At 36.5% G+C, this 27,170-nt stretch overlaps 3 protein-coding genes across 4 annotated transcripts in view; 1 reads left to right on the top strand and 2 right to left on the bottom strand.

The window, feature by feature from the left end:
- Positions 1–7,023: 7,023 nt before the first annotated feature.
- ddo (D-aspartate oxidase) lies at positions 7,024–8,444 on the top strand (the record flags this gene model as incomplete). The annotated part of the gene is given in 8 exon segments (XM_079443872.1): positions 7,024–7,195; positions 7,311–7,327; positions 7,331–7,419; positions 7,505–7,660; positions 7,907–8,171; positions 8,175–8,331; positions 8,334–8,413; positions 8,415–8,444. Coding segments are annotated over 8 exon segments (966 nt in total).
- A 113-nt stretch (positions 8,445–8,557) lies between these two features.
- Positions 8,558–17,113, bottom strand: LOC306885903 (uronyl 2-sulfotransferase). The gene is made up of 8 exons (XM_079442709.1): positions 16,760–17,113; positions 15,859–15,896; positions 15,579–15,734; positions 15,315–15,394; positions 14,235–14,388; positions 13,395–13,492; positions 13,051–13,208; positions 8,558–9,457 (listed from the first exon to the last, which is right to left on the bottom strand). Exons 1-8 carry the CDS (start codon positions 16,974–16,976, stop codon positions 9,186–9,188), a joined length of 1,173 nt encoding a protein of 390 aa, XP_079298835.1. The 5' UTR covers positions 16,977–17,113; the 3' UTR covers positions 8,558–9,185.
- A 1,713-nt stretch (positions 17,114–18,826) lies between these two features.
- Positions 18,827–27,170, bottom strand: part of LOC306885889 (SAM and SH3 domain-containing protein 1-like) — a 101,352-nt gene continuing 93,008 nt past the window's right edge. For both annotated transcript variants that reach the window (XM_079442692.1, XM_079442693.1), the window contains exons 17-20: positions 23,726–23,857; positions 20,906–21,660; positions 19,760–19,891; positions 18,827–19,677 (exon numbers count right to left, since the gene is read on the bottom strand). In XM_079442692.1, coding sequence (XP_079298818.1) covers positions 19,636–19,677; positions 19,760–19,891; positions 20,906–21,660; positions 23,726–23,857 — 1,061 coding nt within the window. In that variant the 3' untranslated portion in view covers positions 18,827–19,635. The remainder of the gene's footprint in view (positions 19,678–19,759; positions 19,892–20,905; positions 21,661–23,725; positions 23,858–27,170) is intronic.

The following is a 27,170-nucleotide window of genomic DNA, read 5'->3' as shown; positions in this document are numbered from 1 at the left end:
TTAATTTCATTCACATGTGTTTCATAAACGCGTAATCCTTTCTGGATCACAATCCGCCATCAAAATGATACATTTAATTATTCTAGCTGCTGTGAGAAAAGGCTATAAACGATCCGCTACCTGCAGGATCCTCACATGTGATAGCCTAGTAGCTGGGACAACTTCTTTATGTTTACAGACAGGAACGTAATGACGCAGTGCCATGCTCGAATTTCCCGCGGAAACCTACCAATTAGAAAACATTATTATAAGCTAACCATTGTGAATCGGGCTCAAGTAAAGCGATAGTTTTAAACACTGGCTGGTTATGTACTTGCTCAAATAGTGATTTCGGATCATTTTTAACCCAAAAACGTTACGGACTGCAGCTTTAAATATGTTAAATAAGACAAATATCATTTATGTATTTAATCCCATTTTATTAACCAATGTCTTTGCTACAGACCTTCGATGATCCAATTCAACTATACTAATAATCTAAAATGACACATTTTTGTTGTTGCTGAATAGTGTTGAACTTTCTTCTCCTGCGTCATATTTTTCATGCAACTAGCGGCGCCCCTACTGTACAGACGTGAATATACATTTCCTTCAGCCTGAGGCGTATTCATTTCACTTTTGGTGTGAAAGGGCATATACATATGTAAAATAAGAACTTTTTTATATTAAAAACAAACAAGCAAGCCCTGCCCAGATTTAAAAAGTAACTCAAAAGTAACGTAACACATTACTTTCAATAAAAAGTAACAAAGTAACATAATTAGTAACTTTTTTAGGGAGTAACGCAATATTGTAATGCATTACTTTTAAAAGTAATTTTCATCAACACTGTTAAAAAGTATATATCATTGTTACAGCATATTCATATAAGCATATTTTCAAAATAATTACAATTTGATATATCTATATCTGTATATGTCTCTCTCTCACTCTCTTTCTCTGTATACAGTATTTCTATCTGTCTATCTATCTATGTGTGTGTGTGTGTGTGTATATATATATACACACATACATACATACATACACATATATATATATATATATACAGTATGCTTTAATTTTAAATGTCATAGTGTTGATGGATTTTATATTATTATTCATTTATATTAGTATGTTTGATGAAATAGTTCAAACAAACAAAAATTCATAATAAGATAAAATTGTCATCAGTTTTATTTTAATATTTTATTTTTTACTTAATTTTTTGTTTCATAGTTTTGATTTAAATCTGTATTATTAAAAATGTGGAAAATAGTGAAAAAACAAACAAACAAAACTAAATAAATAAAAGGATAAAATAGTACATAGTCCTCAATTATTTCTGTTACCTGGTGAGCTTTGCTCGGCTGGGGAATCCGAACACTTCCTTCAGTCCCAGCAGCTCTCAGAGGCTCACAGCAGACTAAGGCTTAGAGAGCATCGGTATATTATAACTCTGTGGACACACACTACCCTGTCTTGTTTTTAGCCGATATTGTGTGACGTCCAGCCCAACATTTCTTTATGCTCTGATGTTTGTCCAAAGGGGCTGAACTGTGGGATGTCCAGCGACAGATTGACTCTCTCGGTGAGCCCAGAAGTTCAGAGGCTGTCGCGAGGCTCCTGCAGCTACACAGGGACGTGCTCTTCCTGCGCTTTGATACCGCAGTGCGCTACATGATCGGTGCTGGTAAATTACAGATTTCACAGTATTTGGGCCAACGACTACAATGTTACAGAGGAGAGCGTTTAAAAAAAATCTTGTTTAAAATTCCTATTCCAAATTAGAGATGTAATCTTTGTATATTTATGCTGGATTCATAAATGTTTGAAAACCTTTAAAAAAATATATTTTTATTTCCATTGACATCAGATGAAGAAATATCCAGTGGTGAAACCATTAGGGAAATAATAATAATAATGTATAATAACCTTTTTCAAATTTTCCTTAAACTTTTCATAGATGTTAAAGTACACATTATTATTATTATTATTATTAGTAGTAGTAGTAGTGGTAGTAGTAACATTTTTTTAAGAGAAAAATATTTGTAAAAATATAATTAATTTTGTCTTTTGTCGGTTTTACCATTTCACAACCTAAAATAACCTTATCATGAATAGATCAAATTATATTTGAAAAAGAAAGTAACATTAGTCTAAATTTTTATTTAGTATCATTAAGATACTAGCCTATTATTTTTTATTAATATTTTGAATTTTAAATTTATTTTCTGTTTTCATTTTAGTTAAAGCTTTAGTTAGTTTGTTGTTTTTGTTTAATTGTTAATAGTTTTTAATAGTTGTGTAAAATAAATAAATATTAAATAAATACATTTAAAAAGTAAAATATATTTTTGTTTTAGTTGTAGTCTAGTACATACAGTTAATGAAAATGAGAAATGTTGCTTTGACAACTAGCTAAAATAAAATAAAACTTTTTTTGTCAGAAAATGAGTATTAAATTACTGACCCGTATTCACATAGTACTTTTTGATTCTCCACAAGGGAGGCGTTCCTCTCCTCTGGAAACCTCTCGGCCTATCAGAGCGTGAGTGAAAACATGAGCCACGCCCTCCCTCTCATGAGTGACAGCATGATACGGAGGGGGTTAAATTTAGTGACAAAATACTTTTAATCTTGAGGTGTGTGTTCTTCTGTTCTGTAACTTGAGAGTACAGATTTATAGTGTGTTCATACATCACTGTTTGTTGCCATTTTTTAGGGTCTTGATGATAACATGGAAAATGTGGAGAGAAAAACGGAGGTTGCGTCTAAAACTCAAGACTCCATACAGTCCCTGATGAAGCAGCGGGGGTTTTTACTGCTGTGGAAGCAGATGGAGGTTTTTAAAGAGAGCTGGACTCAACGACAGACGGGTGTTGAGAAAATAAACACCCCTGCGCTGTTTAAACACTTATCTCAGCTTTACAGGTCATGCACATTTCATCACTCTGTAACACTCACTCTTTCATAAAAGAAACAAATATGTACAGTATGTGTTTACTTGACCCATGATCTTGTGTTATAGGGTGGAGATTTACTTTCCCAGCATGCAAGCTCTGGCCCAGCAGATGGAAAAGGAGAAGGAATATGAGATTTTGCTGTCCTTCCACCACCTGGAGCAGCAGAAGTTGATGTCAAAACTTCTGATGGCAGGTAGTGCATGTGAAACCGGGTAGTTATGGTAAAACTATTAAAACATTTTTGTTAATTAAAATTAAACTAAACTAAAATATACTGTAAATGATAAACTTGGACCAAATGAAAACTAAACTAAGCTAAACGAAAGTCATATATGCTGCCTTGACAAATAACCCAAATTAAATTACGAATGGACTACAATAAACTGAACTAAAAACTAAAACGGAAATAAAATAATTGAATCCTAAATAGTATTATTTAAAAAAATTAATGTGACAAAATGAAAATGACAAAAGAATAAATTAAACTAAAATTAAAATTGAAAATATAAAAACAAAAGCTAATTCAAAATATTAGTAAAAACTATAATAGCATATAATTTATAAATTATAATAGAATATTAAGTTTAAGTTGAAGCACTAAAAATGAACTGGAAATAAAAACTAAATCTGAATTAAACTTAAAACCGAAATAAAAATAAATTAAACGAGTCTTAATTTAAAAAGAAACTAAAGCTAATTAAATTGGCAAACGAACATAACAAAATGACTAAAATTAAAGTAACATTTAAAATGAAAACATTATATGAAAATATAAAAATAAAGCAATAAAAGTTAAATAATAAATTTAACTTTTTAATAAAATCTATACATTATATTAGGGTATGAAGTTTAAGTTGAAGCACTAAAATTAATAACTGGCAATAAATAAGAACTAAATCAAAATAAGAATAAATAACAAAACTGAAAAAAACAAAACAAACCTATATAAAAACGACAAAAGCACAATAAAAAAAACGAAACAAATCAAAATGAAAACTGTATAAAATATAAAAATTAATTATAATTAAAAATATAAATAACTATAATAGTATACTAAAATAATACTGATGTTTACCTGCTTTTTATTTACAAACACTGGCATCTGTAAAGGATCTGAACAATCAACAGGCTGTATTACTGCAAAACTAAAGAAGTGATGCAGTTTTGAGGAATATTTATTGTAAATGTTCTAGTCTGCCACCACAATGCTTAAAAGTGAGAAATAATAAATCTTAAATTGTGAAGTCATTTTCGGGAGTTTGTTAGTGTGATTCTTTAACTGATGTCTTTGGCATGGTCCATTTGAGACTGATGATTTTGCCGTGTTTGTTGTAGTTACTGAGACTCTTGGAGGTCACGGAGTGTGACATGATCAGAGCGCTTCAGAAGAGGGTTAGCATTGAAATGACTCTAGTGATGTCGGAGCGCTCACGGCATGACGCACGGCTCCCCGCAGGTACCCAGCATCCTCTTCTCCTGCAGGAACCCAGAGGAGATCAAAGAGCACGATGGGAGGATGGCGCCGGGCCTGATTCTCTCTGCAGGCTGTCATTAGAAAGCCAATAAACTTCACCACAGCTAGTCTCTTATATTTAGAATATTGTAACATTTTCATCGCAACAACAAAAAATAGTCCTCTCTGAAATGCATCGATTACCTTCTGCTGTCTTCACATGTCATGAACTGTGGAAACGGCCTTCGATGAAGCACAGTGTTACTCTAGAGAGGCCACAGATTGTGAAGGACTTCATCCAGTGGTTGATGAATGGTGTTGAGCGTGAGACTGATGAACAGGTAAATATTTCTTGCTACACTTCTAAAAACAAAGGTCCCTAAAGAGACACCCCCTTTCAGTGAACAGTTCTTACATTTTTTTTTTTTCCCTTAGTGTGAAGAACGTATATCAATATGATAAAGAACCTTTTTCCACTGTAAATCCATCTATGGGTGTTAAAGGTTCTTAATGAAACTTTCAGGTTCATAATAACCTTTATTTTAAAGAGTATAGGGTTAAGATAGCATTTTTCAAGTTTCGAGTTCATTTGCAAAAACAGATCCATTTTTAACAATTCTCAGATATCATGTTTTGTGCCTTCCAATTAATCTCAATCAAACTGCAGTTGGGTTATTTTGACTAGGTTAAAAAAAAAAAAAAAACCTTGATAACATAACATAATAAAAAACATGCTTTTTGAAAATGTAAAAAAACGGAGTTATCTTTTTTTTGCAAATAAACTCTTCAATTAATAATGGACTGATATATGGAGTGTTTTCTAGGTGACGTTCTCCAGCGCTCATCTGCAGGAGTGTTTGACTGAACTGACTTGTGCTGTAATGAATCACGAGCGGAGCATCTTCCAGCGATATTCCCAGTTTCATGAGCAAATCCTTCAACAGCAGGAACGACTTCTTTACCAGAGAGAGCAGGTTTGTCTACACTATTCATGGTTTTGTGTCTCTTTTGCTCACTAAGGCTGCATTTATTTGATTAAAAATACAGTAATAACCATCATATTGTAACATGTTAATTCAATTCAAAATAAAATTTTTCTATTTGAATATATTTTAAATTGTAATTTATTTCTGTGATACATTTTTTTATTTTTCCAGTCATTATGGATCACAGTCTTCAGTCACATGATCCTTCAGAAATCAATCTAATATGCTGATTTGCTGCTCAACACACATTATCAATGTTGAAAACAGTTCTGCTGCTTAATATTTTTGTGAAAAGTCTGACAAATAGGAAGTTCAAAAGAAGAGCTTTTCTTTGAAATAAATATTTTGTTACGTTATAAATGTCTTTACTGTCACTTTTGATCAATTTAGTGCATCCTTGCTGAATAAAAGTATGAGTTTCTTTTCTTTTTCTTTTTTGTTCTGTTGGTGAAGTGAAAAGTTAAGATGCATGTATTTTTCTCACCTGTGAATAATCTGTATCCACAGGATGTTAAAGAGCTGGAAGCCAAAGAAATGCAGGCCAGTGACCCCTATAGAAAGGTATACGCATGTTTGTGTGTATATCTCCATGATTCTTCACTACATGCTCATTAAACACGTCTGGTCTCAGGTGGCGGATGCGTGTCGTGGGATGATGGCTGACATCACGGCTCTGCGTGCCAGAGTTTGTCAACTGGAGGAGGAGAAGAGAAGCTTGGATCAACATCTCCACATCAAACACGCTGGTTCGCCAGCTAATTTCCACAGGCGTCCTTCTGAAGGTGTGTAAGTTTTCAGTGTTGACATAAAGACTAAAGCCGCAAAAGTTAAATTTTGATATCATAAAATCATTCAAACATGAACTACAGTTTATGTAGCGTGATGTCAGCTGGCTCAGCTCTCTGGACAACGTCTGGACAAATACCATATGAATATGGGCCAAGATGTGCGACAGCTGGTGAGCAGCGTGAGGAAGGAAGGTGTGGACAGAATCATCAAACTGAAAAATAAATTATCCTCCACTAATGATAACGAGACCCTCATTCACACACTTCATGAGGTGAACCGCTGGAATGAGCTTTGTTATAAAGGAATAGCCATACGTTATATTTTAATATCTCATAAAAATATCCAAGTCATAGTTCACCCCTAAAATAAAAAAAAGAAATATATACATATATAAACACACATTTATTAGCAAATTAATGAATAATGAATTAATAAATTTTGTTTTTTTAATTATTTGTATAGAAATAAAGCCTATTTGGGACCATGTAGACCTTTTGATTTCTAATGTGACAATCTTCTTGTCACTAATGTAATGTTAAAAAATATGGAAATATTGTGGTGTATGTTGGTAAGATTTAACTTTGAATAATGTATAAATATCATATTAAACATTTACTGGAAGAATGTTTGTTCATAACTGAGAAAACCTTAGCCAAAGTTCTAGCTGGTAAGTAGGACAGTCTGTTATTTATTGACTTTATTGGCACAAATTCTGATTTTATGGTTGTCTTGCATGGATGTTAAAGTCTGTGTGAAGGGAAATAAAATGCAAAGTTTAAAATGTGACCGTGCACACGTTCATTTGCTCACTGGAGCAGTTTGTCTGTACCGTATGTTGTAGTTGATCTGAGGGATGAAGCGTGTAGAGGTGGTCGTGGTTGGAGCAGGTGTGATGGGTTTGTCCACTGCTGTGTGTGTCGCTGAGACGCTTCCACATTGTTCTGTGACTGTTATTGCTGAGAAGTTTTCACCAGACACCGCCGGTGATGGAGCTGCTGGAATCCTCTTGCCCAGAGAGTTTCCTGGTGAGATGATGCATCAAACCTGTCGTTTATATCATATGTTTGGGATTGTGCATATCCATTTTTAGGCAACCAACCAGTCCGGTCTAAATTGATTGTTACTGTCCTCTCTTACTAGACATCCCTCTTGAGCGGTAACGGCGTTGGTTCAAGGAGTCGTTCGATCATCTTCTGGCCATTGCAGATTCCCCTCGAGCCTCAGATGCTGGCGTGTACTTGAGCTCTGGGTAAAACCCTGATAACAAAAAAGCAATAAGATGATATATTCAAGTATTTTTCATCTTTCACAATCTTTACTTTGCTGCATCTTAGGTACCACATTTTTAAGGAGATACCCTGCGACAAAAAGCCCTTCTGGTCAGATATTGTGTTTGGATTCAGATACATGACGGATCGTGAAATGAAGCGTTTTCCTAACAAGTTTGGTCAAGCGTTTACCACATTAAAGTGTGAATGTCTGAGCTACCGGCTACTGGCTGCATATAATTCAGCTTTGCATCACAGTTAATTTTATTTTTTTTTTAAGATATATTGAAATAGAAAACAGCTATTTTGAATTGTAATAATATTTCACAATATTACTTTTTACTCTGATCACAAAAATTCATCCTTAATGAGCATAAGCAACTTCATAAAGCTTGCAAATTTTTGACTAGTAGTGCATTTGCACACAAATAAGAAAACTACAGGGCAATAGTAATCATAATAAACCAGTGTTATGTTTTCCACTAGATTAAGAGCAGTTGGAGGTCAGATCATACATGAAAAGGTGACTGATCTTCATAAACTGGCCCTGAATTATGATGCCATCATGAACTGTTCAGGCCTCGGCTCTCGTTTTTTGGTGAAGGATGAGGAGGTCTATCCAGTACGAGGACAAAACGCTCCATGGCTGAAGAACTTCATCCGAGATGGAAATACCTACATCTACCCAGGCATCAGGTACGTCAGCATCAGAGGCACGCGGCAGGCAGATGACTGACGGCTGGAGGTGGATGAGGAGGACAGCGCGGGGATCCTGGAGCGCTGCTGCCGGCTGGAACAGTCTCTGCGAGCGGCTCAGGTGATGGGCGAGTGGGTGGGGCTGCGGGCGAACCAGCAGGTGGAGCGCCAGTATCTGAATGTGCAGGGCCGTCAGGTGCCTACGGTCACGGCAGCTGTGGTGTTACTCTGAGCTGGGGAACGGCTCTGGACACGCTCGATCTGCTGAGACAGAGTCTGTTTGGAAAAACCACCTCAGGCCAGACTGTGAATCTGCTGTGTCGTAGTCTAATAGTGATGCTGCTTTACATTTTTATGCAGATATTTTTGCTGATAAGAAATGTCACTTAAATCTTAAGATAAATATGACATCAGTTTGCATCTAAAATGTTTAATAATTTCTTTATTCATTTGTAGGTTGTTTTCAATATGGAGGTAGAATGTATTGTTTACAGAATCTGAATGAGAAAATAAGTAAATCGTTAGATGTTGAAAGGCATTTTCATATGCCAGTTTATGTTGTGTTAGAAAATACTATTCATTTATGCAGTTCTGTTGCCGTCAACTAATGAATGACTCAAATTTACTGATATAAGATTGTCAGTGTAACATCAAATATTTTTGAAGAATATTGATTTGACAATCTTACTACTAACATTTGTTTTGTAAAAAATAAGACACTTGACAGAAATAACAAGTACTCATAAGTGATAATGGATATCAGGTATTCACAAATGACCACTAAAATCAAAATTCCGTCACATAGAATACCACCAGCACTGGGAATTAACCCCCCCGATTTCTGTAAGAAACAATTATTGAATTTGACAAATATGATGCAGGGCTGTTTTACACGCACCCTCACTTCAGTGCAATCATTTTTTTTTCTTTTACAAATAAACGTATAAAACCATGATTTTCAAGCTTTGTCCAGTTTTATGGTTCAGTAGGACCTGAATGATCAGTAATTTGACTCCCGTAGACTGTATCTGCTCCGGTCTCAGAGCATCTCTCAGGTGTGTTCGGTCCAGTCGAGTGAGTCTTCGGTTTCCTCTTCCTCCAGCTCCTCCTGTAGGTCTTTCCTCTGAAGCACACTGGAATAACGTCTGGAGGGTTTTGGGCCGGATCTCAGGCCGATCTTCCTCTTGGTGAGGTGGAACTGAGCTTTGACGAAGTTGTAGAATTTGTACTCGTAATCCATGCGCTCATAAAGCACCTGCAGGGCCTCTAGATTAGGAGTCTGCTTGTGGATGGTGCCTGTCATGTTCCCCAGCTTCCTGTATTCTGAATCAAACAGAGCCAAACACAGATTTAGACTCAAATTTAACATTTATTTTCATAAATATTACTAAAAAGTCTAATAATAAATTAATATTAATTAAGCTTAATACTGAAAAGATATTTAAAAAAAAAATACATTTACATACATTTAATTTTTAATAAGTCAAATTACTTTAGAATTCATTTAAATATATCTATATAATTTATATTCAGGTTTATACACACACACCTCCAAAAGTATTGGAACAGTAAGGCCAATTCCTTTATTTTTGCTGTAGACTGAAAACATTTGGGTTTGACATCAAAAGATGAATATGAGATGAGAGATTAATATTTCAGCTTTTATTTACAGGTGTTTTCATCTGGATCTGATACACAATTTAGAAGATAGCACCTTTTGTTTGAACCCACCCATTTTTCATGTTACCAAAAGTATTGGAACATGTGACTGACAGGTGTGTTTTGTTGCCCTGGTGTGTCCTATTAACTGATTATTCAAACAATAAATAGCACTGAATGTCTGCGCTCCGTTTCAGATCCGTGCAGACTGCATTTATAGTTAGTTAGACGTGTAACCAACATGAAAACCAGAGAGGTGTCTATGGGTGAAAAACGAGCAATTGTGAAGCTGAGAGAAGATGAAAAATCAAACCATTGCACAAACACTGACAATAGCAAGTGCAACCATTTGGCATCTCCTGAGGAAGAAAGAAACCACTGGTGTACTAAGTAACACCTCAAACGGGTAGATCAAGGAAAACATCTGCAGTTGATGACAGAAACATTGTGACAGCTGTAAAGAAAGACCCTAAAACAACTGTTAGTGACATCAGCAACAACCTCCAGAGGGCAGGAGTGAAGGTATCACAATCTACTGTTCGTAGAAGACTTCATGAACAAAAGTACAGAGGCTACACCAGAAGATGCAAACCACTCATTAGCAAGAAGAATAGGAGACGAGCCTCAAAAATTCTGGGACAAGGTTTTATGGACTGATTTTATGGACCAAAGTGATGGAAAGGCTAAAGTTTGGAGAAAGAAAGTATCTGATCATGATCCCAAACATACAAGCTCATCTGAAACACAGTGTACACAGGTGTACATTATAGTACACATTACACAAGTAATGTAATGGCTTGGGCTTTCATCGCTTCTTCTGGGACAGGCTCATTAATCTTCATTAATGATGTAACACATGATGGCAGCAGCAAAGTCTACAGAAATATTTTGTCTGACAATTTACAGAAAGATGCAACCAAACTGATTGGGAGATCCTTCATCATGCAGCAAGATAATGACCCTAAACAGTGTCAAAACAACAAAAGGAGTTCATCATCAGGGGCAAGAAGTGGAAGGTTTTAGACCGGCCAAGTCAATCTCCACACTTAAACCCTGTAGAGGATGCATTTTACCTGCTAAAGAAGAGACTGAAGGGAGTAACCCCCCAAAACTGAAAGAGCCTGAACATGAAACATGAAAGCCTGGAAAAGCATCACAAAAGAAGAATGCAAAAGTTTGGGGAGGTCACTGAGTCACAGGCTTGATGCAGTTATCGAAAGCAAAGGATTTGCAACTAAATATTAAGTCTTTTTCACTTTAATCTGTTAATTCTATCGGTTCCAATACTTTTGGTAACATGAAAAATGGGTGGGTTCAAACAAAAGGTGCTATCTTCTAAGTTGTGTATCAGATCCAGATGAAAATACCTGTAAATAAAAGCTGAAATGTTAATCTCTCATCTCATATTCATCTTTTGATGTCAAACCCAAATGTTTTCAGTCTACAGCAAAAATAAAGGAATTGGCCTCACTGTCCTGATACTTTTGGAGGGCACTGTATATATAGACAGAGTTTATAAAGTAATTATACAAAATTTATTGAAATATAATTTGTATGTTTATGTAATCTGACCTAAAGTCATTACAATTAAGTTGTGGAGTGCCCAGGCAAACCATCTGAAATATACGATTTACAGGTACATCTAAAAAAATTAGAATTTTGTGAAAAAGTTCATTTTTTCTTGTAACTTATTTCAAAAAGTGAAATTTTCATATATTTTAGATTCATTACATGTAAAGTAAAACATTTCAAAAGTTTTTGTTTTAATTTTGATGATTAGAATTTACAGCTCATGAAATTAAAGAATCAGTATCTCAAAATATTAGAATATTTACATTTGAGTTTCAATTAATGACCATCCCTACAGTATAAATTCAGTGTATCTCTTGTTCTTTGAAACCACAATAATGGAGAAGACTGCTGACTTGGCAATGATCCAGCAGACGAACATTGACGCCCTCCACAAAGAGTCATTACTGAAAGCTGTGGCTGTTTACAGAGTGCTGTATCAAAGCATATTAAATGCAAAGTTGACTGAAAGGAAGAATTTGGATAGGAAAAGGTGCACAAGCAACAGGGATGACCACAAGCTTGAGAATACTGTCCAGCAAAGCTGATTCAAACACTTGGGAGAGCTTCACAATGAGTGAACTGAAGCTGGAGTCAGTGCATCAAGAGTCACCACGCTCAGACGTCTTCAGGAAAAGGGCTACCAAGCCACTTCTGAACCAGAGACAACGTCAGAAGCGTCTTACCTGGACTGTGGAGAAGAAGAACTGGACTGTTGCTCAGTGCTCCAAAGTCCTCTTTTCAGATGAAAGTAAATTTTGCATTTCATTTGGAAATCATGGTCCCAGAGTCTGGAGGAAGAGTGGAGAGACACAGAATCCATGTTGCTTGAAGTCCAGTGTGAAGTTTCCACAGTCATTGATGATTTGGGCTGCCATGTCATCTGCTGGTGTTGGTCCACTGTGTTTTCTGAAGTCCACAGCCATCTACCAGGAAATTTTAGAGCAGTTCATGCTTCCTTCTGCTGACAAGCTTTATGGAGATCCTGATTTCATTTTCCAGCAGGACTTGGCACCTGCCCACACTGCCAAAGGTACCAAAAGCTGGTTCAATGACCATGGTGTTACTGTGCTTGATTGGCCAGCAAACTCGCCTGACCTGAACCCCATAGAGAATCTATGGGGTATTGTCTAGAGGAAGATGAGACAACAGACCCAACAATGCAGATGACCTGAAGGCCGCTATCAAAACAACCTGGGCTTCCATTACACCTGAGCAGTGCCACAGGCTGATTGCCTCCATGCCACGCCGCATTGATGCAGTAATTCATGCAAAAGGAAGCCCAACCAAGTATTGAGTGTATAAAAACGAACATACTTTTCAGAAGCCTGACATTTGTTTAAAATATACTTTTTTATTGATCTTATGTAATATTCTAATGTTCTGAGACACTGAATTTTGGGTTTTCATTATCTGTAAGCCATAACCATCAAAATGTCAAGAAATAAAGGCTTGAAATATTTCACTCTGTGTGTAATGAATCTATATAATATATGGGTTTCACTTTCTGAAATGAGTGACAAAAAATATTGACCTTTTTCATGATATTCACATTTTTTGAGATGTAACTATATATGAATTTATACTGAGAACTCAATGCTGAAAAAAAAAAACAAGCAGCTTTGTTACCAACTAACCATCAGCTTGCATGCTAAACATCATCTCTGTAAATCTGAAAGAAGTCTCACCTGGACTTTTGTAGATGTTCAAGACGTCAGAGAAGAAGTGTGGAAGGAGTCTCTCCAGCAGAAGCAGCACATCCTCAAGTTCCTCCAACACTCCTACCAGCAGATAATGATCCAGAACGTTTTGCTTGGCCGTCTCCAGCGCCCACAAACCTGGCTCTCTAGTTCATGACAGAAGATTGCACCATATATTACTCAGTTCCAATGGCATCCACTCATGGGCACGTACTGATAGTGATGGAAGCTTTCAAATGAAGCTTTGAAACATTTACAAATCTCTTGTTTTGGAGCTTGGATAAAAATGCTTGAAACAAATCACATAAGTAACATATGAGCATAAAGGTCACCTGCACTGAGGATGCTGCCCACAGAAATATGGGATAATGTAGAAGAGCCGGGGGTTGGAGCATTCTGGGTAACTTTCCAAGATGCACTTGTTGATGTCCTTTGGTCAAGAAGAACATATTGGAAACATTTACATTTATGCATTTAGCAGATGTTCTTTATCCAAAGATGAACAAAAGCAATGCATCCAAGTGGCAACAGTAACATTTCACAGTTAGTTATGCTAGTGCGGTTACACTGATTTATAGCTGTTGAACTGGACTGAAGCTCTGAGGACAGTGCTGTGTTTATAGATTCATCCACAAGGGGTCTGAACATACAAATGCTGTGACTGTGGGGTCATTCATATCAGTCTCCAGCCAACCAACCACCCACGCCTGGCTATTTCCTGCTGGTGAGCAAACAAAACCACAACATTCCAGGCAAAGTGAACAGATGAAAATTAGTATTAAGACAGAAATCATGCATATCCATGTGCATTGTATAGAACGTATATGATTGCATTGGTATCTTTGGAGAAACTGTAAACGTCTAGTTGTCTAGTGTTTCCCTCAGTTGACGTCATTGTACACACTACTGTACATCGCCTGTAAAGCACTACCACACGTCACACTAATGACTGACAGGAAAAGCAGCAGCAGTCAGTCTCACACTAAATATAGAGTGAGTAAACTGTGCTAATAAACGCTGCCCGCTGAGCAGTGAAGGAGGCATTCATGTGAATCGCACAGTACACACTTCATTCATTCACTCGCTGCTCATTACTGTACATTTGTAATGTTTCTCTATCCTCAAATGAACGGCTACTTTCTTCAGAAACACATTAGTTTTAAAGCTCTTACTAAGTATCTCTCGTCGTCTTTCATCCCAGGGGTCCGGACGACGTGATTCTCTTCCCCCCTCCAGTCGCCGAAGCGCCGGAAGAAATAATTGGACAGGAATCGGTTGATGGGATCTCTGATGATGTTGATGTGCACGGGCTCATCCGTTCTGAATCTGATTACAGTACAGAGAGAGAGGACTCGTGTTACAATATACCTTATTTTACACCTTCACAGTCGTTCATGGCAAAGATGGAAGTAAGGGTTAGTTTGTTGTGATATTCCACACATATTCAGCGATATTAACTCTAAAATGGGTTTGCAGAAAGTTTCCAAAACAGTACTACTGTTAACTGTGGAAGTCAAATAATATTTCTCAAGCTTTTTCCCCATTATTTGTGCTCAATATAACCCATCTAACAGGAAATGTTCTAAGAACTTTGGCTGGCAAGGTTTTCTAAAAGTTATGAACAAACATTTTTCAAGTAATATTAATAGTTCAAAATCAGTTACCTGGTCTTTATTAATGCTCTCAAAATGTCAGCACAAAAAACATTTATATATTGCTCTCTTTTCTGAAACGTCTTCTAACATTTTTAAACGTTACTACACTTTTCAGAATGTTCAGAGAACATTCAAAAGTAACACTCATATTGTAATAATCTAAATGGAACGTGTTAACATTCACACAACCAAGAAAAAAAAAGAAAAAAAAAAACTGGACGTTTTGAATGTTCAGAGAACATCTAGAAATAATGTTTTCATAAAGCAACATTTCTATTCGCTGGGAATGAGCATTAATCTGCAAAAACTATATTTATTTTGCTACTTTCAGGTCTCTTGCGCTAGTTCATACAAACATGAATGCTATGTTTTTTTTGTAGCGAAAATAACCTAAGACTTTAGCATTTTTAGTAATAATAATTAACAATTACTCATTAATTAATATAATCAATACATATTAAGAATAATTGCAGAATTTCAAAATCAAAATTCAAATCAATATTTTCTCTTTTGATTTATTTGATGAGTTTCTGTAAGATACAGTCATTCAGATCTCTGTTGGTTTTTTTGACTATACTAAATAATGCATCAACTTACCTGCTAAAATTGAGAAAATGCACATGTCGGGTATAAAGAAATGGCTGAGGAGTTGTGCTGATGTTTCTAATCAGATTTTCCTACACAGGAATGAAAGAAGAACAGTTAACATGAATTACTAGTGATGGTTCAGTGGTGGCTGATGGCTCATACAGTATATAAACCTATGGGAATTATAATGAATTAATTCAATGGCAGCTGATGTGATGCTCAAAAAATAGGAAATTTTTACATTTTCAATTGACAATGATAATTTTTGATTACCTGTTCTTGTTTGGTGAGTCTGGTCTTGTTGTGAATATCAGAGGAAATGAGGGTGAACTGATGAGTGTCCGCCAACATGCGCAGCAACAGAACTATAGTGCGACTGCCACACTTCCCCACTCTGTTATACACAACCTGACTCGGGAACGGTAGAGCCTGTAACAGAGAAAACTCTTACAACATTCAAAGCGTTTCTACTAAAGAATAATCTTACATATTAAATGGCATAAACATGCATATGCATCAGTTAAGTACAGGATATTACATGCAGTGCTCTTACTCTGGGTGCTAAAGATCCATGGCCACCAGCAAAACTCCCTAAAACGTTTAAAATAAAATCAAAATAAATCCATCTACCATACATATAATTGTGCATATTGAATTATGCATAGAATCTTATGATAGAATCCTTATAGCTCTTGAGAAGAAATGCCAAAATATTCCATCCATCCACAATAATTGCACATTTATTAAGTTTAATCTGTATATTATTTGTAGACTTCATAGCTTGGGGACTAAAATGTAAGACTGGTCTCTTTTAAATGAGTATTTTAAGAACTGATGCTTTGTCAAATCCACAGGTTCTTCCACTCCTCCATCAGTTTTGGTGACTGCTGTTATTGTAGGACAATGAAAGGCCTCATATCATGGGTTTATATGGACTCGTGTGGAATTCACCGGTGGGTCTCATGAGCTGCTCTGAAAGCCAAAAACAACACTGCTGTGGAATAGACTCATAGTGGAGAGAGGAAACTTTGACAGTCCACTCTTTATGAACCTTGACTGATGCCATTCACCTGAGAACAGAACTACAGTAGCAGGCTAAAACTTTAGAACTTTAATGAATCATGAAGGTGCATTCAATTAGTGAGACATATCAGGAAACTTCATATTGCAACAAATGACCAGTTTAGACTCGAATACTACACATTTAAAGAACCTATTAAAGTTACTTGATAAAAAAATAAATAAAATGTGAGGTTTTCAGTCAAAAGTCCAATTAAACAAATGCATGTGTTCACCTAGAAGTTCAAAACAGTGGTAGTTTAAAAAACAAAAACTCAGGACAAGTAATTTCATGCATGCATGCATTTCATATTGCCATATCAGAAAGCAGAATTCATTGTGACAACTTACCCCATGAGTCCTGATAAACGCATACAGTATGTTTGAGGTCTTACCGAGATAATATCCCACATCCAGCAGGATTTTTGGCGCTTCTCCGTTTAACTGATATAACACCGAGCCCAGGCAGAAGATGAGGAGAGCGGTCAGACAGAAGAACAAATCCCGGCGCGATATTCGGAGCAGAACCACCGCGAGCCAGTTCCCCCTGCGGCTCCTCACGCGCATGTAGCCGCTCAAGTGTTTGTGAGAGGGGGGATTTCTGAAAGTCATTTTCTCATGACTGGAATCCAGAGAGATGATACTAATCTATCTGCTCTGTATTAACGCACTACCCATGTCATTCTGGTCTCAGAGGGGCGGGACAGCGCCTTGTCTCCATGTGTTCATGTCTCTGTTAAACCTGCGGTGTGCATGGAGGTTTGGGGGCGTCAGACCCCCAGTTTGGGTCTCTCTCGCTTTTCTTTCAATTTTTTTTTTCAGAATTGCGTCATATAAATTGAGAGTTATAAAGTCAGAAATGCGGGATGAAAAGTCGCAATTACTTAATTAAAAATTAATTATTATTTTTTTATTCAGTGGCGGAAACGGGCTTCCATAGTCTACAGGTACATCTCAAAAAATTAGAATATCATGAAAAAGGTCGATATTTACAGATAATGAAAGCCCAAAATTTAGTGTCTCAGAAAATTAGAATATTACATAAGATCAATAAAAAAAAAAAAAGGACATTTTAAACAAATGTCAGGCTTCTGAAATGTATGTTCATTATGCACTCAATACTTGGTTGGGCCTCCTTTTGCATGAATTACTGCATCAATGCGGCGTGGCATGGAGGCAATCAGCCTGTGGCACTGCTCAGGTGTAATGGAAGCCCAGGTTGCTTTGATAGCGGCCTTCAGGTCATCTGCATTGTTGGGAACCAGCTTTTGGTACCTTTGGCAGTGTGGGCAGGTGCCAAGTCCTGCTGGAAAATGAAATCAGCATCTCCATAAAGCTTGTCAGCAGAAGGAAGCATGAAGTGCTCTAAAATTTCCTGGTAGATGACCACTGAGCAACAGTCCAGTTGTTTTTCTCCACAGCCCAGGTAAGACGCTTCTGACGTTGTCTCTGGTTCAGAAGTGGCTTGGTAGCTCTTTTCCTGAAGACGTCTGAGCGTAGTGACTCTTGATGCACTGACTCCAGCTTCAGTTCACTCCTTGTGAAGCTCTCCCAAGTGTTTGAATCAGCTTTGCTTGACAGTATTCTCAAGCTTGCAGTCATCCCTGTTGCTTGTGCACTTTTTCCTATCCAAATTCTTCCTTCCAGTCAACTTTGCATTTAATATGCTTTGATACAGCACTCTGTAAACAGCCACAGCTTTCAGTAATGACTCTTTGTGGAGGGCGTCAATGTTCGTCTTCTGGATCATTGCCAAGTCAGCAGTCTTCTCCATTATTGTGGTTTCAAAGAACAAGAGATACCCAGAATTTATACTGTAGGGATGGTCATTAATTGATACTCAAATGTAAATATTCTAATATTATGAGATACTGATTTTTGACTTTCATGAGCTGTAAGGTCTAATCATCAAAATTAAAACAAAAAAAACTTTGAAATGTTTTACTTTAAAGGTAATGAATCTAAAATATATGAATGTTTAGCTTTTTGAAATAAGTTACAAGAAAAAATGAACTTTTTCACGATATTACATTTTTTTTAGATGTACCTGTATATGAGAGATCCTCAAATCTGGCCCACTCCTGCAGAGTTTAGCTCTAACCCTAATCAAACACACCTGAGCTGCTAATCAGAGTCTTCAAGATCATTAGAAAATCACAGGCAGGTGAGTTTGATCAGGGCTGGAGCTAAACTCTGCAGCAGATTGGCCCTCCAGGGAAAGATTTGAGGAACCCTGGTCTATATTCACGCTTGAATATAAAGGTCAAAAACATAAAATTACAAATTAGACGTTGCTAACATTTCACTTTCCCTCCAATGCGTTTACAACCTAATTTTTAAGATACGAATGGCACGGTCATTTTGTAACTTGAATGTGCGCTATTTCCAGCGTTTGCAAATTATATGCTGATTCTTAGAAATGTATGTAGTCAAATGGAATATAGCTATATGGAAATAAACTAATTAAGAGCTTTTTGACTTTATTAGTTTTTAAAACACATTTGTCTCTGAAAATCCATTTTACAGTTCATTCATACCAACTTGCATTAGTCCATAAAATACCAGAACCCTTCTTTATCTCAGAACAGAATGTTATAGATTAAAATAGGTATGATAACTGTTACAAGAAAATAAATCCTATATTACATCAGGAAATAAATATGCTTTGAAATCAGTTTGAACATTACTGAAAATATAAGAATGCGGCATACAGAAAACATGCTTTTTAGTCTCAGCAGATTTTTTAAATATTAATCAAAATAACAAAAAAACTGCTTCTGGAAAATAATAATTATGATAATGGTCTATCCAATATATCCAAAAAATATTACAACAAATCTAGGTTTCCACGCAGAGTCACTATTATATGTACATTTTCAAAGGCAATATTTATGGTTCGCACAAACTCCTAGAGTTGCTTAAAATTGTGACTATTATATATAGACCATTACAGACTGAAATCAAAAGCTGATTCAAAGCAAATCACTCATTGGTGGCTTCATTCAGAACACATCCACATAAGAAAGTCAAACTATTTCAGTTTCTACTGTGCTGTCTAAACCCTAAAAGGACAGAATAAGTCAGGTAAGGACAAATTCTAGCTGGAAAAAACATTCGGCTGAATCAAAAGCAAGTAAAATTCCATTAATATTCCAGCCCTTGTCAGTTTTGATTGATCAGGAATCAGTTCAGCAGTGTTTTTAAGCTGGATTTGTTATGTGCTTTCGATCATCTGTCGCTCTCCAAAGCTGCTCCCACAGTTCTGAAATCCTCAAGGAATCCCACATATCTCTGACAAACTTCTCAGTGGGATCTGTGAGATATGAAAAAGTCAAAGTTAGACACATTTGTAAGTGACGCTCATCATGCTGTAAGTCATCAGCAGACAGACTCACTGCTATACGATGCTGCTTCAGAAGCTGATGGATTCTCGTCTGATCCATCACAATGGCAATGTCACCCAAAGGTTTGTCCAGATCTTCAGAATATCTCTGAACCAGAGAGAAGGGCACTCCATAACGGCCATGCTGAAAAACAGAAATGAAGAATATTATAATAGAATATAATACTATATTTTACACTATATTTAACTAACTACATTTTCCATTTTTCTGAATAAAATTGAACTTTTCCCATGCAAAACTCTGGATGCTAAAGAGTGTTTTTATTTTGTTGTGATGTTGCAATCTTGTTTAACCCTTTGGTGAAGTCAACAGGGTAGACACGCATTCCTTAAAAATAAATATATAAAAGGACTATATTTTGTACTAATATTTTTTTTTATTCAGTATATTTATTCCCTAATATTTTGTATTTTAAGGGAAAGTCATGGGACTATATTCACCATTTATTTCTATAAAAAATAATGCAAATAAAAAGTATATTTATAATATTATTTGTAGTTCATTTGTTGGTTTAAAAATTAGCAAAAGCATTTTAAATACAATATTTAGAATATATGGGTTTTGCATATATTTAGACAGCCAAAAAATCTATGTTTTTATATTTTTATTTCCCCCATTCACTTCCAATGGTGGTATTTTTAAAAATAAAATGATATTTTGTTTCAATAATGTTTATTTCTTCATATTTAGTATTTTGAGGGTATTAGACAATATATATATGATTTATTTCTTAATATAAATCATAGAAAAACATTTAGTGCTGTTTTCAATTAGCTACAGTGTTGAATTACAGTTCATTACAGTAAACAATTAATTGCAGTTTTTAAGTTAAAAAATACAAAACAATTCAACTTTTTCGCGGATGATTTATATACTTTATTGCCCCCACAAATTGCTCTATTTTCATATTTTTAATTTTCTTCCATTGCAATGGTGGTCATTTTTTTTAACTGTAAAGAACACGTGTGACTATTTTTTAGACCATTTATCCTTTTCTAATCATGTCCACATTTTTTGTGTTCATCTTTTTTTGAGTCTTAATGCTCAAACACCACCACTTTAACATAATTAATACTTTAATATAGACCATTTATCTTTAATATACACCATTAAATCAAGTTAAAAAGGCAGATATACCTTGTCAGAATATGGCTCTTCTGTGAGGTCGATACCATCAGAGCACAACTTTTCCTCCACTAAAGTCTCCAGGTAGGGCGTTTTTCCCGAGTGAACTTTCTTTGTAGGTCTGTAAATGAGTGACTTGGAGATCCTGGGAACTTCTGGACAGGGGTTTGACTTAGATGTGCTTATCTGCACCTCCTTTCTCCCGAAGCCAGTGTCAAAGCCCTTCAATGACGGCAGTGGAAGAGGTTTCGGAGGAACTGGTGGTTTCATGCGCTGTGTGCTTGGAGGAAGATCATCTGCAGGCACCACATCATACTCCACCACTGAAACGCTGGAGGATGGCTGAGCTCCGTTTCCAATCTCTTCAGACTCGTCAGGTGTGAGAAGGTTCTCCTGACCTTCACCTGGATTCTCCTCAGTACTATTGGACACCGTTTCTGAGCTGTCCGGCTGCTTTCTCTCAGGACATCGCAGATGAAGTTCCTCTACTGAGAAGTAAAGTTTCCTAAGCTCAGTTTGAGTAGACGGCTGATCCAGCGCGTCACAACTGCGACTCAGGAATCTTCCTCTGAACATGCTGTGGTTTCTCCTCAGATGAAGACTCTTGATGGAGTCGATCTGCAGTGGAAGTGGACCGTCCTGTCTGGTTTGTGGGTTTAACCTGCTGGAATGGCAAAGGGGTGGGATGGGAAACTCAGGGGAGGAGAGATGGCTGGACTCAAAGCCTGATGAGGACCTGCTTAAATGAGACGTCTTTTTGCCTTTGCCTACAAGAAGATTCATGTAAAGAAGATGTGATTCAACATGGAACAACAGGAAATATATATATAGAAATATATTTTAAATTTTACACTACCACTCAAAAGTTTGGTGTAATTTTTTTTGAAAAAGAAACAATTTCTTTTATTCAGCAAGGGCACATTAAATGGTCAAAAGTAACAGTAAAGACATTTATAATGTGTTTGTGTGTGTGTGTGTGTATATATATATAAAATGAACAAAATATCTTTAAAAAAATATCTGACCCAAAACATTGGAACTGTAGTGTATTTACTTGACAGATCGTAGACTTGTGTAAAGTTCTGCATGCAAAGAGAAACTGGCATGTTATGCAAAGTGATGAAATATATAGTTTACGAGAGAGCAGAAGGTTCTGGATGGAAATGGACAGGAGCAGACAGGAATAAGCAGGCGTTTCAGATGAGTAGATCATAGAGCGTTTTATTCCATATCTTCTGTAATGACAATAACTGGTCAGTGACACAGACAGAGCTCAACCGCCGTCAGTCCCGTGACCCCTCACAAGAGTTTCGCTCGGATCCATGAACACGGACCTTTTTTAGCCACAGTTGCAAAGAACATGTAAGACATTTTGGATGAATCTCACAAAACCTGTCAAGAACATTTCAGGGTCATATTTAATCCCAAAATCACAGTTATATTTTGCTTAAAGAAACAAACACTATTTTTAGGACCATAATCAACTTTTAACATTGTGAGATATCGGGAATTAAACACAGGCCCCCTTCAAACGGTTAAAAAAAATCTCAAAATTACTGTAATGCAAAAACATTATTGTAGAATTAATTCATTTTAATACAAGAAATAAATGAATAATATTACAGATTAAAATAATATGAACAAAAATATTTGTATTTTAATTAAATTCATGATATTTTTATATATAAAAAGATTATTAAAATCTGTATTAATACATTTCGGGGTCATATACAGTATAATCCCAAAACCAGAAGTTATATTTTACTTAAAGAACTGAACACTACTTTTAGGACCATCATGAACTTTTTGCATCGTGAAACAGTCAGGATTCATTTTATAGTCCTTTTATTTTTATGTAAAATAATATTAAAATTAGAATGAGTGACAGGAGTCTCAAATGCTGCTTTTTTGCCCTTATAACTAATTAAAAAATAGTATTAGTGTTATGACAAGCACCATTTAAAATAAGAGGAATTACACAAAAACATCTGGATGCATTACTGTAATGAGAGTTTGCATTTACATGTATTCATTTAGCATTTACAGGTAAATGTGAGGGGAAAATGTGTTTCAAAGATTTAAAATTGAAGAAGAAAAACTAAATTAACTTTAAAAGAGGCTTTTCTCTAAACAACATTTAATTTGGTAGTTTTTAAAAAGAGATTTTGGGGTGAAATGCGTCCTGGACATGTTTTCATGAGATTCAATCTTTTAATTCTCAAGACATATTGATGTCATCGCAGCTATGATTGTATCTTTTGTCTTTACCAGTGGAGCAAAATGTATCGTTTTGTTTTGTACTGTAAATATCTACTTTAATCTCATATGTTTACATATCACAAATGATTTTTAGGCACATCTAAAGATATTGTGCAACATTATATCATTTTTACTAGAAAAATATACACACACAAACAGCATTGTCTCGCAAGCACAAGCAAAAAAAGAATGACTCTTCACAAGGGCTCTTCACATGAGCATGTTAGGACTAGAATTATTCATTTATGTGATCAGATTTCAAGCTGTAACAGTGAATAATACTGATTCAGGACCAAACTTCCTCACTCTTTTCGTTCAACACAAATTCAGCAAGCGCAAAAAACGGCCATTCTCGAATGGAAATGGACTGAAGTGAAATCTCAAAGCAAAGTCACATGAAGAGAAACTGATGCCGAGCTGTCGGAAACATGGATGAGATGCTGTGAAAGTCCCAGTGCTCCTCACAGCAGAGAGAGAGAGGAATGAAAGCAGATCTGACTGGATTCATGCAGAGATCACAGACAGGAGGAAGAGGAGGGCTGGAGAGTCACAGACGAGGAAGGCTGTCATTACCGTTCTCCAGGTTCTCGCTGCTCTCGTAGCAGCCCGAGTCACGAGGAGAGTCCGCTGGCGGCACGCTGCTCTCCGACGGAAGCTTCTCCTGGGAGTCTCCGGACGATCCCTCGCGCTCCGGGTCACTGCAACCTGCAGATCAAACCACAACAACATATGATGAAGACACAATAACTGCAAGAGCAATTTACACCTTTTTCAGATTGCATTTAACATTATAGACCAGTGGTTCTCAAACTTTTTACACCAAATACCACCTCAGAAAATATTTGGCTTTTCAAGTACCACCATTATGACCCACATTAAAATACAGTAGCACTATGCACAGTTAAAAAAATAAAAAAAATTTTTATAAAAAAATTTATTATTAAATTAAAATATATTGTACCTAAAAGTGAAATAAAAACTAATGTACATAAATGTTTTAAAAAAAACCTGTACTTAAAGATTAAATGAAAATGTATGGTACTTAACATTTAAGTACAGTAACTTACAGTTTTAACTTTTAAATTGCTACAATACATTTTCATGTAATTTTTAAGTACAGTACAGTTTTTATTTAACTTTAAAATAAAAAGTACTTGATAAAAATTAAATAACAGGCTGTATGTGTAGCTGCAAGTAACAACAATCAGGCCACGTGTCCAGGAAAGCCAGCTGAAAACGGCCAGCTGTGAGCGCTTATTTTAGAGGGCAGCGTATTTTAGTTTTTTTTCAGTTGAGACGCTGTGGTTGCTATTATATGGAATATCTGCTGAAGTAATATGGCAGACGCATCGCGAATGAAATGTTTCTCCAAGCATTATTTTTCATAATATTATGGTACTCCGGCAATTCCATCTGGTAAAGACATAAACACTCGGAGACAATATTAACTTCTCCATTGTTATTCAGTCGTAGTACAAGCAGGGTGTGACGATATTAGTCCCGCCCCTCCTCCACTGTGATTGGTTAGCTGACTAAAGTGACTAAGTTTTACCCAAAGTTGAATATTCTTCAACTCTCGGCGCCGAGAAAAAAACGCCCGAGTGCTCAGCATGAAAAAGACGCTCCCATTTAAAACAATTTAAAAAATTTGCTAGCCTCAGGGGAAAAAAAAAACAAAAAAACGCTTTGGTGGACACATGGCCTAATTTATATTTCATTCAGAGATTCCTCTGCGTACCACACTTTGAGAACAACTGTTATAGATGGTTTCATTGGGTGCACGCGCCTGGCCCGAAGTTAACTTCCGGTCTTTGTTTATCGTTCTGCCTAGTGCCTAGTGGCGCCGGCTACAAACGCAGTTAAAGTTAAAGTGATGAGTAATGAAGTTGCTTTGTGTACAGCCGTTACCGGAGAAACCTCTATTTCTCCCGCTTTAAAGCAACTCCTCCTGGCAGAGAATGAATTTGCATGTTTCAATAAGTCCGCCTGATTTACGCAGCAAACATATTTTGCTTGTTATATAAAATAATCTACTCTAGAGGGACTTAGCTGTTATTGATTCTATTTGGAAGTCTACCAGAAGTTAAGCCAGTAACGGTTGTTTATTTTATTTTTTGTGTAAAATTTAATGTCGCATCTGGCCTATAATGAATATTTGCAATGCATATAGATCATATTAATTTATTTACATGATGTATGATGCTTTCAAGCAATTAATCATTAATAATCATTAATGATGTACCAAAGCACATGCTATTTTTGAATTTTATGTCATGGATTTAACTGCAGCTTTAGTTAATGAACATTTTTATTTTACATATTTTAGTGAATCATATTTTTCCATTTTTTTAGAGGTGGGGACGGAGAGCTGGGTTAGTTTATTCTGAAGGGTTTCTGTGATGGTGTTAAAAGCGGAGCTGAAGTCCACAAACAGGATCCTCACATAAGTCCCTGGTCTGTCCAGATGCTGCAGGATAAAGTGCAGTCCCATATTGACTGCATCATCCCCAGACCTGTTTGCTCTGTAGGCAAACTGCAGGGGGTCCAGTAAGGGACCAGTGATGTCCTTCAGATAAGCCAAAAATCTTTCAAATGATTTCATGGCTACAGACGTTAGAGCCACAGGTCTGTAGTCATTAAGTCCAGTAATTTTGGGTTTCTTTGGGACGGGGATGATGGTGGAGCGTTTGAAGCATAAGGGGACTTCGCACAGCTCCAGTAATTTGTTAAAGATCTGTGTGAAGATGGGGGCCAGCTGGTCAGCACAGGATTTCAGACAGGCTGGTGACACACCGTCTGGGCCTGGTGCTTTCCTTCTTTTGTTCTTCCTGAAGACCTGGCACACATCTTCTTCGCTGATTTGAATTGTAGGTGTGGGGGAGACAGGGAGGTGCGGTCAGGGTAGGCAGGGTAGGCAGTGCCTCACCAATGTTGACATTACATTTATTAATTCCAAGAGCTTTATTAATTCACCACAAACCACATTATTAATTGCATTTATTTTATTCCAAATATAAATTTTTGTAACAAAAATTTTCAGGAATACACATATAATATACTAATTTTGCCATAGTTTGCTCCTAAAAACCATTGTTTCATGCAGGAAATTCAAGGCCATGGCCATTGAGGTAGAGGTTAGCAGTGCCTCTTTGGTCCATAGAACGTAGTTTACGTAGATTTGCGCATGCGCAGTCAGTTCTCATGCTGTCTTTAATTATCAACATTGAGGCAGAGACCGAGTTTGCTTCATGTCACGTGATCCACTCGCTCTCACTCAATCCGCGCTTCCCGATACTTTGCATCTAGCGGCGCCTAGCGTTGGCTGTCAACCTAGTTCGACGGCTGTGAACCGTTGGATATTTGGATATTATGGATATTTATTACTTAAAAAGATTTTCAACATTGTCCTATGAAGAAAAAAGAGCTTTTTTGAAATTGAGAAATACACCCAACAAAGAGGACTTTTACAATATATGAACATATATGCCACATTGATAGGTCACAGCCTACCCATGACAAGATTTCACCGCACGTTACTGGGGGGAGAAGAGGGTTGCTGGAGGTGTTAATGGTTGTGTGGAGAGGTGTTCAGGGCGGGTATGAGGTGATTTTTCAAAACAACAATAAAACTCGTTCAAGTCGTCTGCCAGGTGTTGATTCTCCAGAGTGCTGGGGGATGGTGTCTTGTAACTGGTGATATCCTTCATGACTTTTCACACCGAAGCAGGATCACTGGAAGATAATTTTTTCCTTCGCTTGTCAGAATAATTCCTCTTTGCCACTCTGATCTCCTTTTCCAGTGTGTATTTGGCCTGTTTGTACAAGACTTTATCCCCCTTTCTGTAAGCATCTTCTTTGGCCTGACGGAGCTGTCTGAGTTTTGCAGTGAACCATGGTTTGTCATTGTTGTAGATTAGATGAGTCCTTTTAGGAATGCACATATCCTCACAGAAACTGATATATGATGTTACAGTCTCTGTGAGCTCGTCCAGATCGATGGCAGCGGCTTCAAAAACAG

The sequence above is a fragment of the Barbus barbus genome (assembly GCF_936440315.1).
Source record: "Barbus barbus genome assembly, chromosome: 20".
NCBI classification, from domain to species: domain Eukaryota; kingdom Metazoa; phylum Chordata; class Actinopteri; order Cypriniformes; family Cyprinidae; genus Barbus; species Barbus barbus.
This window is presented reverse-complemented; position numbering and strand designations above follow the sequence as displayed.

What these genes read in the sequence shown, in the direction of transcription:
- LOC306885903 (XM_079442709.1), bottom strand. Translation starts at nt 16,976, where the DNA reads ATGACTTTCAGAAATCCCCCCTCTCACAAACACTTGAGCGGCTACATG. An exon ending in ATGGATCTTTAGCACCCAGA is followed by an intron (nt 15,735 to 15,858) that starts GTAAGAGCACTG and finishes TCTCTGTTACAG; the next exon opens with GCTCTACCGTTCCCGAGTCA. An exon ending in AAGACGACGAGAGATACTTA is followed by an intron (nt 13,493 to 14,234) that starts GTAAGAGCTTTA and finishes TCTTGACCAAAG; the next exon opens with GACATCAACAAGTGCATCTT.